The 14661-nt window shown below is 45.0% G+C and overlaps 1 protein-coding gene across 3 annotated transcripts in view; it reads left to right on the top strand.

Moving 5' to 3' along the window:
* Positions 1-14661, top strand: part of KLHL12 (kelch like family member 12) — a 681190-nt gene that overhangs the window by 84928 nt on the left and 581601 nt on the right. For all 3 annotated transcript variants that reach the window (XM_044076678.1, XM_044076681.1, XM_044076679.1), the window contains exon 3: positions 5442-5595. In XM_044076678.1, coding sequence (XP_043932613.1) covers positions 5442-5595 — 154 coding nt within the window. The remainder of the gene's footprint in view (positions 1-5441; positions 5596-14661) is intronic.

The raw sequence follows: 14661 nt of genomic DNA, 5'->3' as shown, positions 1-14661 counted from the left end.
GGGGAAACTTTTTCTTGCTCTAAACCGATGTCAGTAAAAGTCAATCCAATTGTATTTCTTGTGGAAAGCAAATACCTCATAAAGATTTTCATTCGTACTGCATTCCTTGCCTAGCCCCTGACCACGATGTACCTCGCTGTCGGTTTTGTGTCTTATTTATACAACAAACTATTTGTCATCGGTTTATTTATGCTTCTAAATATTTTGGTACTCGATTCAATTATCCAGATATGGCTTAGGTAAGCCACGCGATAACCGACATTCTGAGAAAACGCAAAGATAAAGACAGAGACGGTTCGCATAGGTCCAAAGCTGCCGATGGCGCTTCTCCTAAGCTAGTCGCCAGTTCGCCGGTACTCAGTGAGGTGCTTTTGCAGCCCCTGATACCCGCTACTTCAGATTCGCAGGCCTCTACTGAGACCCATTTGGAGTCCGGTATGCCACGAGATGCTTTAACTGTGGAACCTGCAGATTTCTCTACCTTGGATGGGTCCAGAGCCACTGTGCAGGAACCGGCTTCTGAGGGTGTATTCAGGCCTACTGACTTGCATATTAAACCAACGCCATCATCTTCTTCAAGGCCAAAAACTCAATCCATGCCTAGAAAACCGACGCCCAGACCACATGGTCAGGCCTCTATGCCTAAAATACAAATGATAAGAATGGCTGAAGACTTTATTACTTTAATCAGGGAAAGCCAACCTTCCTCCTCTAAGAGACATAGGACTGAGTTTGTTTATGATTCTTCTAATCAGGATTCTGAAATTTCTGTTTCCACTGATGACCAGGATTTACCCTTATCTACCTATGAGGATTCTGATGCAGAGGACTGTATTCCCTCTGCTTCCCCTCCAGAGGATTTCTCTTTTGGTGAAACCTTGCATACTCTTAGGGAGCATTTTTGCTGGGAAAGTCAGGATTACTCTGATTCTAAAAAGAGGCATAGGGATTTCTTACTCCTGCCCCAACACAGGCCTTTAGCTATCCCCCCTGTACTGGACATTGTTAATGATGCCTTTTTGGAATCTAGCTTGGCCCCTGACTCTTTACTTCCTGCTCCCAGAAAACCTGGTAGATATTACAGGGTTCCTGACTCTCACAAGTTCCTTTTTAAAAATCGTACTGTGGATCCTGAGACCATTTCACAGGGACCCAAGGGCATTAAGGCTACTACTGCCAAAAATCCTACCCCCTCTGATAGAGATTCCAGGGCACTGGATAGATGGGGTAAGAAGGTATACACTTCTGCAACCTTGGCCATTAGGGCCTTAAACTGCCAGTTTCATATGTTAAAAGTATCAGCAGCATATTATTGGATTGCTTAAACGAAAATTATGTTGATTCCTGACTTTGCTGAAAATAAAGATTTACAGGATTTAATGCATTCTGCTGAACAAGTTGGAAAAAATACTTTGCAATGTGGTTTTGATTCACTACACGCATCTTGCAGGGCTGCTGTCACTGGGTCTGTACTTAGAAGGCATGCTTGGCTTAAGGAACAATCTTTGCCAGAGCATGTTAAAGCTAAATTGCTACATGCTCCCTTAAACCAAGACCGCCTGTTTGGCAACAAAGCAGAAGAAGTACTTAAAAAGATGGAGGAAAAAGCTAAATCTCTGAAAACTGTTAAAGACTTCTTGCAAGTACAGCCTCCCAGATTTAGTAGGCAATGGCCCTCTAAAAATTGGTCCTTTCCTGCCACTTCCAGGCCTTCTCAGTCCAAACCCAGAACCAGGAGAACACCCAGGCTTCAGTCCCAAGGTAGTCACAGGGCTAAGCAGTGAGGGGCTCCCACTTCCAAAGCAGGGAGTGGTAAGACTCCCCCCTATGGTAAACTCTTTCAATGACAACTTTAAATCTTCCAAGCCCTGCACAACTGACTGTTCCCTTAGGGGGAAAGATTGCCCGCCAGGTAAAAAAATTGGGAACTCATTAACCAGGACAAATGGATTTTAAATATAGTTTCCCAAGGATACAGATTCCACTTTCACTCCTTACCAACCCCAAACGGTTGGCCAGACCTACCCCCAAATCAGTGGGCAGAGGCTCAAAAGCAAATTCTCACTCTCTTAAGCATCAGGGCTATTTAATCTGTTCCAGAAGAGGAACGGGGACAAGGTTTCTACTCAAGACTTTTCTTGGTGCTCAGAAAAGACCACTCATGGTGTCCTATACTGGACCTTTCCTATCCTAACCACAGTTTTGGTGATTCCAAAATTCAAGATGCTAACTCTTCCCCAGCTTCTTCCTACGCTAGGCAAAGATGCCTGGTTGGCAACACTGGATTTAAAGGAAGCTTACCTGCACATCCCAATAAGGGAATCCTGCAGAAGATACCTACGCTTTAAAGTAGGCTACGTGCACTATCAGTTCTCTGCACTGCCCTTTGGCTTATCTACTGCGGCCAGGGTATTCACAAAGCGCCTAGCTCCAGTCATTGCATTTTGCAGGCAAAGAAGTCTCCAAATATACTCATACCTGGACAATTGTCTAATTCAGGCAGAAAACCAGGACATACTATTGAATCATGTGGCATTTGTACAGAAATTACTAACTTCTCTGGGGTACACCATAAACGAAAAGAAATCACATCTTGTACACTGCCAACAAATTGTATTCCTGGGAGCAAGCTTGAGCACAGCTTCCCAGATGGCTTTTCTCACTCCAGAAAAACAAGTTCATTTGACAACCTACTTCAAACTACTGGCCACAAAGACCCAGCTATCTGCAAGAAAAATACTGCAAGCCCTGGGGTTCATGGCCTACATTCTACTAATTCCATATGCAAGACTGCATATGAGGAAACTACAATGGTATCTAAAAAGCCTATGGTGTCAACATTCTCAGGATCTAGAAGCAATGATTCCTATCATACCTTGCCTACGCCTAGAGTTCCTTTGGTGGGCAGAGGCCTGTCACCAAAACAAGGGACTGCCATTCACACTACCCCCTGTCGCCCAAACCCTAATAACAGATGCATCAGACTATGCATGGGAGGCTCACTTGGCAGGGAAGTGCATTCAGGGCAAATGGAACCCAAGTCAAATGCACCTGCACATCAATCAGAAAGAAATGTTAGCTGTACAGAATGCTCCGACAGCCTTCAAGGACCACATCCATCCAGGGCAATTAATGGTAAAGACGGACAACACCACTATTATGTGGTACATAAACAAGCAGGGGGGACCCCACTCATGCCCTCTCTGCAGACTAGCCATGGCTCTGTGGAACACAGTCTTGAGCTACCAAGTGCACCTACAGGCTCCATTCCTGCCAGGAAAGCTAAACACACTGGCAGACGACCTAAGCAGAAATCTCATGGACCCACATGAGTGGAAACTGGAACCAAAGATATTCAACATGTTGAGAAACAAATGGGGGAGCCCAGATATAGACCTGTTTGCCTCCCCCCAGAACAACCAATTGGAAAAATTCTGCACAAGGACTCCTCGCAAAGAAGCTTGGAAAGTGGATGCCCTATCCTTCACTTGGAAAAACGTATTAGTTTATGCCTTTCTCCCTCTGCCTCTCTTCTCCAAGGTACTACTAAAGATCAAACAGGACAAACCAAGGACAACACTGATTGCACCAGACTGGCCACACCAACACTGGTACCCCCTTTTGCGCAATGTGTCACTGCTGGCACCATGGCACCTGCTGTCCCAGAAGGAGGGCCAGATTCTGCACCCACAGCTTCAAACCCTGAACCTGGCTAATTACTTGATCTCTCCGTTACCATCCTTCAGTAAACAAGTGTTGGATGTCATTCTATAAATGTCATTCTATAGTCACGGAGGCCTAGTACTAGGAAATCCTATGCTGAAAAATGGAAAAGATTCTGTTCCTGGAGCCAAGCTCAGGGAGTGGGCACAGCAACACCCAATTTACAGATTCTTCAATACCTGAGATGCTGCACAAGGGCCTTTCCTTTTCCTCCATCAAAATTAATGCCTCAGCCGTTTCAGCTCATTACAACACAGAACCACCCCTCTTCTCTCATCCACTGCTGAAGCAGTTCCTCAGAGGGGCCAAAAACTTAAGACCACCCAGGAGAGCCCCTACTCCAGCCTGGGACCTTAACTTTGTATTGGAAAAACTCACTCTTCCTCCTTTTGAGACAGCTGGAAATGCAGAGTTGAAATTCCTTTCTTGGAAAACAGCCTTCCTTTTAGCCATCACTTCAGCAAGAAGGGTGTCTGATTTACAGGCCCTCATGGCAGTGGAACCTTTCCTCATTTTTCATGTAGATAGGGTGTCCCTCAGGACCAATCCCTCCTTCATGCCCGAGGTGGTATCCAGTGTGGCCCTTAATCAGTCCATTCATTTGCCAACCTTTTTTTCTAATCCACAGAACAAAGGGGAATGAATACCGCACTCCTTAGATGTGCACAGACAACTTAGATTTTATTTGGACAGGACCAAACCTCTCAGGAAATCTGAACAACTGCTGGTTGCATTTGCTGCAGGGGCAGAGGGGAAGTCCATTTCAAAGCAAACCATTTCTAAATGGATAGGACATTGCATTCATTTCTGCTGTAAGCACCATGGAAAACCTACCCCACAGGGGACAAGACCACATTCAATCAGGGCTGCATCTACCTCTACAGCCTTTCTCAGAGGTGCCCCCACCAGGGACATCCTAGAAGCTGCTACCTGGAGTTCTGTACATACCTTCACCAAGCATTACCATTTGACAATTTTCTCTAAATCCAGAGCTGGCTTTGCCACTGCAGTCTTGCAGGGCCTTATAGCTGGTCCTAATGCTATCTGATTTTCTCCTCCCATCCTTAGCTTTGGGAATCTACCCAAATGTGATGACTGCAACAGTGAAACACGAAGAACATAGTACAATTGTGTACACTAAGCATAAACATAGATGTTCGAGTGTATTCACTGTTGCAGTCCTAGTTACCCTCCCTCCAACCCCCTGACTTTTATTGGCTATACCTCTATTCTTGCTTACTATGTTTTTTTTTTTTTGGAAGTGTAACCTTATATATATAATTGCTTCCCTTTATGGGGGCACCTGACATCTGGGGCAAGAAAAACTGATGTAATGGCATCGGCTGCATGCTTTATACCCCTGACTACCTGACGTCCTGGAAGATGAGACAGCAACCGATGCAGGACCCAAGACTTTGTTAATCAGACCGACTGAGGGCTACTTCAAGCAGATAACCCAAATCTGACGATTGCAACAGTGAATACACTCGAACATCAACATTTATGGTAAGTGTACACAACTGTACTTTCTGTGGATACCCTTTGTCTGTAAGGTTGTATGCTTTTGCCCTATTGTTGTGCAGACCAAGTAGTTGTGTTGATAGAATATGATTTTTTGATTGCCAGTTTAGCTTGCGTAACTTTGCTGTGTGTTACATTGTGTTCTCAATATGCATCACCTTGGACCTCTCATGATTTGATCTTTGTTGAATTTGTAGCTTTCAGAGAAGGGAAAGCCATACGTTGATATCCAAGGTTTGACAGCCTCTACCATGGAGATCCTTCTGGATTTTGTGTACACAGAGACTGTTCATGTGACTGTAGAGAATGTCCAAGAGTTGCTGCCGGCTGCTTGTTTGTTACAGCTTAAAGGTAACTTGAGCTTCCATAGAGTTGTTGTATAATGTCTTGTGTGTTGTCATTTATTTGTCTTAAATAACACACACCATGAAGCACTCAGGAGTACTCTGTAGACAGCTTTAAACTCTGACTGTTTAAGCAGATTCATACTAAAATCTGCAAAGTGCTTTGTTATTAGAAGAGTTTCTCACTGTGGAATAGGCCTGCAGTAGAGACCAGAAAGTGTCTAGAAGCACAGATGTTTCATGTGTGATGCATGTTTTGACTTTCAGAAAAGATGTACTGTACTAGCAAGTGTGAAAAAGACATATTCACTTTGAGTAGTATACAGTAATGGAAGTGACTGTTTTAAGTATCAAATGGGTATTTTAGCTCTTTATGACTAAGTTGTTATTCTCATTTTAAAGTAAAATAATGCAGTGACATTTTTTAAATGTTGCGTAATGCAAAATTTGATTAAAATGAATTCAGAACTGAAGGAATCCTTTATAAGTTGTATGCACAGTTCATACTGCTGTTAATGGCTAAACACCATTTCAGGTAGTAGCTAGGCTACACTTTGTGTGTTCATGTGTTTTACTTAGAAGGATATACTGCACCATTAGCGGTTTTGTTACCAGGTGCATCTAGAAATAAAAAATAAAAGAACATGTATTCTATAAGAATAAAAAGATATTCATAGTGGGGCACAAATTTGGGCAGATGTCCTTCAAGGATGCATCTGCAGTCCTAACAAATGGGTTGTCCTGTCGTCAGGCAGCCCTTCGGTCGGCCGGATTCCAAAGTCTGGGTCTGGCCTCGGCTGGTGTCGCACTTCACCCGACGTCATCTCTGCTGGTCTTCGGGTATGAAGGCATCAGCCGACGCCATTTTCCTCAGTCTTTCTTGCCGCGTGGCGCCCGAAGCAGAAGCTGTTCGCAAGTGCCGGTCGGTCAGATCCAGAGATTACTACTACCGAATACTACTTCAAAGACTTCTAAAAAGCTAAGTACCCCGTTGGGGACTCTTTCTTGCCTCAGCCGATGTCAGAAAAAGTAAATAACTGTTTAACTTGTGGGAAACAAATACCTCATAAAGATTTCCACTCATACTGCTTACCTTGTTTAGGCCCAGACCACGACGTAGCAGCTTATTTAGCCTGTGCTTCCTTCAACCGAAACGCTTAGGCCGGTCAGAGTTTGCTGAACAGTTTTTCGCTCAGATTTTGCATACATTATGCCGCCGGATCCCCGACTTCTCAAATTGTTAAAAACGAAGAAAAGACCGACACTCGCGGTCCGTGGTTTCTGCGAAACCACGGTTAAGCAAACATGAGTGTCTCGGTTTCGCCGAAACCGAGCAAACGGGTCAATCTTCAGCGAATCCATGACTACTACCGAGGCTCCTGCTACCCTAGTTGAATCGGCCTCTGAAGTTTTGCCTACTAATGTGGTTCCTATAGAATTATCAGACACCATCCCTTTGGATGTCTCTACCCCAGCACGTGGTGCGGCTAGGCCTCCTGCAGCCATGTCTATTAAGGCCTTTGCCAGGGCTAAAGCAGCCAAAACTGCTAAATCAGTGCCTGTTAAGCCCCCCTCACAGGCCCAGTTCCAGTTCTCAAATGCTTACTCTGGCAGAGGATCTCATCTCCTTAATTAGGGGATCCCAATCTCACCCAGACAGGGCCTCTCAGCCTCCAGAAAAGAGACCTAGAGCAGAGCCCCCAGAGCCAGTGTCCTCAGATGATTCTTCTGATGACTCAGACATTACAGACCATCCAGAGGCTCCTTTTTCTACTTATGAAGATTCCGATGCTGAAGAATCTATTCCATCTGCCTCTCCACCAGAGGAATTTTCCTTTGGGAAAACCTTACATGCCATGAGAGAGCAATTCCAATGGCAGGGACAAGATTTCTCAGATTCAAGAAAAAAGCTTAGGACCTTTCTACACTTACCGCAACATAGGCCCTTAGCTATACCTCCAGTTCTGCCTGTTGTGGATGATGCATTTAATGATGTTTGCACTGCTCCTGATACTTTACCTCCAGCCCCTGCCAAACCAGATAGGTTTTACAGGGTACCGGACACTCATCACCACCTATACAAGGCCCCACTTGCAGATCCTGAGACTATCTCCCAGGGGCCTAAGGCAGGAGCTTCGACCTCAGCAAAAAACCCTCTCCCTTCTGAAAGGGAATCTAGGTCCTTAGAGATGGGGTAAAAGTTTACACCTCTGCTACTCTCTCAGCTAGAGCTTTGAACTGTCAGTTTCATATGATCCAATACCAAGAGTTTATGCTTGATCAGTTAACTAAGAAACTGTCCTCTGATGACTCCTTAGATAAGAAATATGTTTTAGAAATGGTGAATAACATTCAGCAGGTTAGTAACCATTCTTTAAAATGTGGCTATGATGCACTGGAGGCTTCATTTAGATCAGCCATGACTGGCACAGTTATAAGAAGGCATGCATGGTTGAAAGAACAGGTCTTGCGGATCATGTTAAAGCAAAGCTGTTAGATGCTCCTATGGATAAGGCCAGTCTATTTGGTTCTCCTGCTCAGCAAGTAATGAAGAAAATGGAAGAGAAGGCAAAATCTGTACAAACAGTTAAGGATTTCTTACAGGTTCAGCCCCCAAGGTTTAGCAGGAACTGGCCTTCCAAAATTGGTCCTTTCCAGACTCCTCTAAATCTCAGAGAGGCAGGAATAGACGTTCCAGAGGCAGAAATCAATCCAGAGGAGGTGCCTACAGAGGACGCCAGTGGCAAGGCAATAACCAGCGAGGCACAGACACAACCACTGCCACTGCAACAGGACAATCACAGTGACTTGGCTCTGACACGCCTACCAGGGAACAAATAGCAGCACCCTTAGGCGGAAAGTTAGCCTTATTTTCAAAAAATTGGCACTATATCACAAAAGACAAGTGGATTTTGCAGACCATAGACCAAAGCTACAGGTTTCACTTCCACACCTTACCAGTAAAAAGAGGAATGCCAAACCTACCTCCAAATCAGAAAACAGAAGCTCTAAAGCAGATAGCTCAATTTACAAAGATGAGAGCTGTGGAAAGAGTACCACCAACAGAACAGGGCAAAGGATTCTACTCCAGACTCTTCCTAGTACCAAGAAAAGAGAAAAGTTGGAGACCTATTCTCGACCTGTCCGCCTTAAACACATTCATCATTGTCCCAAAATTCAAAATGCTGACCCTACAGCAACTTCTTCCCATGCTGGGCAAGGAGTGTTGGCTGGTAACTCTAGATCTCAAGGAGGCATACCTGCACGTCCCCATACGACCAAATTGCAGAAGATACCTCAGATTTCTTGCAGGATCAGAGCATTATCAATTCTCAGCATTGCCCTTTGGCTTATCTACTGCCCAGAGTATTCACAAAATGCCTGGCATCAGTAATCGCTCATTGCAGGCTACAGGGAATCCAAATTTATCCATACCTGGACGACTGCCTGATACAAGCGGACAACAAAAGCAAGCTGACAAAAGACTTACAAAGAGTCATTTGCTTACTACAAGCCCTGGGATACACAGTCAATTTAAAAAGTCAAGACTGATACCATCCCAAACAAGAACATTCTTGGGTGCGGAATTGGACACAGTAAAACAGATGGCATTCCTAACTGCAGAAAAACAAGAACAACTCCCTCTTTACTTCTTGGCATTAACAAAGCAGAACAAACTAACAGCAAGGAAAGTACTGCAGGCCTTGGGCTTCATGGCATCATGCATAATCCTGGTCCCCGATGCCAGACTGCATATGAGAAAGCTACAGTGGTACCTAAAGAATTTATGGTCTCAACACAGGCACAGCTTAGAAACCTAAATACCACTAATCCCATGCCTGAAACAAGAGTTCCTATGGTGGGCTCAAGCATGCCAGTCAAACCCAGGCTTGCCCTTCCACAACTTTCAAGCAAGCCAAACCATCACAACGGACGCCTCAGACCTAGGTTGCGGGGCACACATGCCGGACAAATGCATACAAGGATTATGGACTCCAGACCAGCTGCACCTGCACATAAATCAAAAAGAAATGCTGGCAGTAAAACTAGCGATCCAGAATTTCAGACCATTCCTCAAAGAAGGCCATTTAATGATAAGGACAGACAACACCACAGTCATGTGGTACATCAACAAACAGGGAGGCACTCATTCATACCCCTATGCAGAATGACTCTGGACCTTTGGAATATGGCTCTGAGCTACAACATCCAGTTACAGGCAATATTTGTACCGGAAAAGAAAACATCCTAGCAGACATGTTAAGCAGAACTACCTCGGATGCTCACGAATGGATGCTACACCCGGACATCTTCAAGGCCATCACAAAGAAATGGGGAGTGCCACAAATAGACCTATTCGCATCCCCACTCAATCACCAGCTCAAGAAATTCTGCACAAGGACATACCACCCACTTGCATGGAAGGTGGACTCTCTATCCTTCAGTTGGAAAGGCCTGACAGCATATGCATTTCCACCTCTTCCTTTGATGCACAAGGTACTACTGAAAATCAAAGAGGAACGTCCAAGGATAATTCTGATAGCTCCAAATTGGCCAAGACAACACTGGTATCCATTGCTGAGGAGCATGTCTCGGGGAGAACGTGGACACTACCCTGATGCCTTTGATGTTAACTCAGAACGACTACAACATCATGCATCCAAACCTAAAAACTCTGCAACTGACTGCCTGGAACATCACATAACAGCAACTAACCCAGATTTATCCCAAAGGGTTAAAGACATTATCCTTGAGGCCCACAGACCTTCAACAAGAAGGAACTATGCAGGAAAATGGAAAAGGTTTGTCATTTGGAGTACTGAAAGAGGAAAAGATGTGTCAAAGATAGATATTGCTAACATCCTGGAGTACTTGGCAGAGCTTCTCCATACAGGCCTGTCCTATTCCTCCATCAAGATACATGCATCAGCTATTTCTGCAGAATACAGCTTGATCCCCCTGTCTTCTCACATCCTCTACTCAGGCAGTTCCTCAGAGGAATCAAGAATGTAAAACCTCCTAGGAAACCACCATTACCAGCATGGGACTTGAACTTTGTGCTAGAAAAATTGACAATCCCTCCATTTGAACCAGCAGCAACAGCAGATCTTCCAACACCTATCATGGAAAACTGCTTTCCTACTGGCAATTACTTCAGCAAGAAGGGTTTTGAACTACAGGCCTTAATGGCAGTACAACCCTTCCTAATCTTCCATCAAGAAAGAGTGTCCATGAGAACTAATCCTACATTTATGCCTAAGGTGGTATCCAGAGTGTCTCTAAACCAGGCATTCCACCTACCTACCTTCTTTCCCAATCCACAGAACAGGGGGGAAAGACTGCTGCATACCTCGGATGTACATAGACAGTTGCTACTACCTGGACAGAACCAAGGGCAATAGAAAAACTGACCAGCTTTTAGTAGCTTATGCAACAGGAAGGGAAGGAAAAGCAATTTCCAAACAGACAATCTCAAGTGGATAGGAAATTGCATAAGATTCTGTTACTCCTACCATGGAAAGCAAATTCCACAGAACATAAGACCTCACTCTACAAGGGCTACAGCCACTACCACAGCTTTCTTACTAGGACATTATTGAGGCGGCTACTTGGACCTCCGTGCATACATTTGCCAAGCATTACAACTTACCTCTATACTCTAGATCCCGAGCAGGGTTTGCCACTGCTGTATTGCAAGGATCCTAACTACACCATAATTCTTCTTCCTCCTCCCTAGTTTGGCTATGGTATTCTACCCATTTGTTAGGACTGCAGATGCATCCTTGAAGGACATAGTACAGTTTTGTACCTACCATAAATGTAGATGTCCTAACAGGATAGTATCTGCAGTCAGGATTACCCACCCTCCTTCCCTCTGTGGTACTCCTAGGGTATTTACCCTCCTAATAGCTAGCTAGGGGGATCTCTTATGGTGTATTTGTTTGTATATATGTACATACTTGCTTATTTTTGTGTTTGCCTACTATTTTTTTGGAAACATTGGCATTTATCCAAAATTTAGTTTTCCAAGAGGGCAACTGGCATCTGGGGCAAGAAACACTGAGGAAAATGGCGTCGGCTGATGCCTTTATACCCGCAGTCCAGCAGAGATGACGTCGGGTGAAGTGCGACACCAGCCGAGGCCAGACCCAGACTTTGGAATCCGGCCGACCGAAGGGCTGCCTGACGACAGGACAACCCATTTGTTAGGACTGCAGATGCTATCCTGTTCGGACATCTACATTTATGGTAGGTACAAAACTGTACTTTCTGTGTGGTCTGAAGTCCCAGACACATTGGTAGAATTAGTGCAGGCTATGTACAAGGACCCAATGACTCAAGTACGAACAGTGTTTGGTCTCACACAGGGGTTCCCTGTGGAACTGGGTGTGCATCAGGGTTTAGCTCTGAGCCTGCTGCTGTTAATACTGATGATGGACTACATTAGCAAACAGGCCAGAGGGAACAGATCAACAAAGTTGATGTATGCTAATCATGTGACATTACTGGCAGACTCTGAATAAGAACTTCAGCAGAGGATAGGAATGCAAAGCTGAAGGCAGATGGGATGAAACTGAATACAGGTTAAGACAGTTGTAATAGCAGCAAAAGGGGAATTCAGAAGAAGCTGAGAATTGAGATAGAAGAGAAAATATTGGAACAGGTTAACTGCTTCAAGTACATGGGAGGGATTGTTGAGGAGAAGTGAAGTCTGAATGATGAAGTCAAAGCTAGAATCAGAGGGGCTGCAGCCAACTGATACTGAGTGTCAGAGGTAGTATATGACAGAAGAAAGCTAAAGTAAGATCTACAAGAGAGTACTGCGACCAGTACTACTGTAAGGTAGAGAAATCTGGACAGAAAAGGCAGAGCAGTTGAGGAAGGTAGAGGTGCTAGAGATGAAGTGCCTGAGATGGGAGGTAGACTGCATACAGAGGGATGGACGAAGAAGTGAGGACATAAAAGCAGAAGTGAAAGTAGCTCCAGCTGCAGAAAAGGTCAAGGTGAACAAGATGTTCATCGTGTTTCACTGTTGCAGTCATGACTGTAGGGTTCTCCCCTGCTGGCAGGCAGCCCTCGGTCGGCCAGAATCCCAAAGTCTGGGTCCGTCGGCTGTTCAACTCTGCTCCCTGACGCCAGAGTGCCAGGAGTATAAAGCTGACAGCCGCCATCTTCTCCAGTCTTTCTTGCCGTGCGGTGATAGCAGATGTTCTTCATCTCACATTGCTGCAGTCCTAACACTTGGGTAGTCCGCTGTCCTCGGTCGGCCCGAATATCAAAGTATAAGGCTGGCGTAGGACAAGGCGCATTTGACTGACATCAGGACGCCAGGGTACAAATGCGCATGACCGACGCCATATCCTCAGTCTTTTGCCGCATGGTCCGATGCAGAAGCAGCGCAAGTGCCGGCGCTCTGAAATTTTTCAATTCGGAGTTTCAGACCGAGTCAAAGTTGGCTAAGTACCCGTTGGGGAATATTTTAGTTTTTCTTGCCTCAGTGGTTTACCGGATGTCAGAAAAGTGAATAACTGTATTTCTTGTGGGAAACAGATACCGCATAGAGATTATCATACTTTGTGTATTCCTTGTTTGGGGCCTGAGCACGACGTTGTTGGGTGTCGCTTTGTGCTAGATTCAATAAGCACTATTAAGAGAAGGTCAGATTGTGCCAGGTTAGTCTTCGGGAAGCGGTGCAATTATAAAATGCCGCCGGATGCTCCGGCGCCGCTTCTTCGAAGAATCGCAAGGAAAAAGGCCTGTCCTATTCCTCCATCAAGATACATGCATCAGCTATTTCTGCAGAATACAGCTTGATCCCCTGTCTTCTCACATCCTCTACTCAGGCAGTTCCTCAGAGGAATCAAGAATGTAAAACCTCCTAGGAAACCACCATTACCAGCATGGGACTTGAACTTTGTGCTAGAAAAATTGACAATCCCTCCATTTGAACCAGCAGCAACAGCAGATCTTCAACACCTATCATGGAAAACTGCTTTCCTACTGGCAATTACTTCAGCAAGAAGGGTTTTGGAACTACAGGCCTTAATGGCAGTACAACCCTTCCTAATCTTCCATCAAGAAAGAGTGTCCATGAGAACTAATCCTACATTTATGCCTAAGGTGGTATCCAGAGTGTCTCTAAACCAGGCATTCCACCTACCTACCTTCTTTCCCAATCCACAGAACAGGGGGGAAAGACTGCTGCATACCTTGGATGTACATAGACAGTTGCGCTACTACCTGGACAGAACCAAGGGCAATAGAAAAACTGACCAGCTTTTAGTAGCTTATGCAACAGGAAGGGAAGGAAAAGCAATTTCCAAACAGACAATCTCCAAGTGGATAGGAAATTGCATAAGATTCTGTTACTCCTACCATGGAAAGCAAATTCCACAGAACATAAGACCTCACTCTACAAGGGCTACAGCCACTACCACAGCTTTCTTACTACCAAGGACATTATTGAGGCGGCTACTTGGACCTCCGTGCATACATTTGCCAAGCATTACAACTTACCTCTATACTCTAGATCCCGAGCAGGGTTTGCCACTGCTGTATTGCAAGGGATCCTAACTACACCATAATTCTTCTTCCTCCTCCCCTAGTTTGGCTATGGTATTCTACCCATTTGTTAGGACTGCAGATGCATCCTTGAAGGACATAGTACAGTTTTGTACCTACCATAAATGTAGATGTCCGAACAGGATAGTATCTGCAGTCAGGATTACCCACCCTCCTTCCCCTCTGTGGTACTCCTAGGGTATTTACCCTCCTAATAGCTAGCTAGGGGGGGGATCTCTTATGGTGTATTTGTTTGTATATATGTACATACTTGCTTATTTTTTTGTGTTTGCCTACTATTTTTTTTGGAAACATTGGCATTTATCCAAAATTTAGTTTTCCAAGAGGGCAACTGGCATCTGGGGCAAGAAACACTGAGGAAAATGGCGTCGGCTGATGCCTTTATACCCGAAGACCAGCAGAGATGGCGTCGGGTGAAGTCACGACACCAGCCGAGGCCAGACCCAGACTTTGGAATCCGGCCGACCGAAGGGCTGCCTGACGACAGGAC

This window comes from Protopterus annectens, chromosome 7.part0 (assembly GCF_019279795.1).
Source record: "Protopterus annectens isolate FY-2018-M chromosome 7.part0, PAN1.0, whole genome shotgun sequence".
NCBI classification, from domain to species: Eukaryota; Metazoa; Chordata; order Ceratodontiformes; family Protopteridae; genus Protopterus; species Protopterus annectens.
Note: the sequence above shows the minus strand (reverse complement) of the source record. Positions and strands in the feature narration are given on the sequence as shown.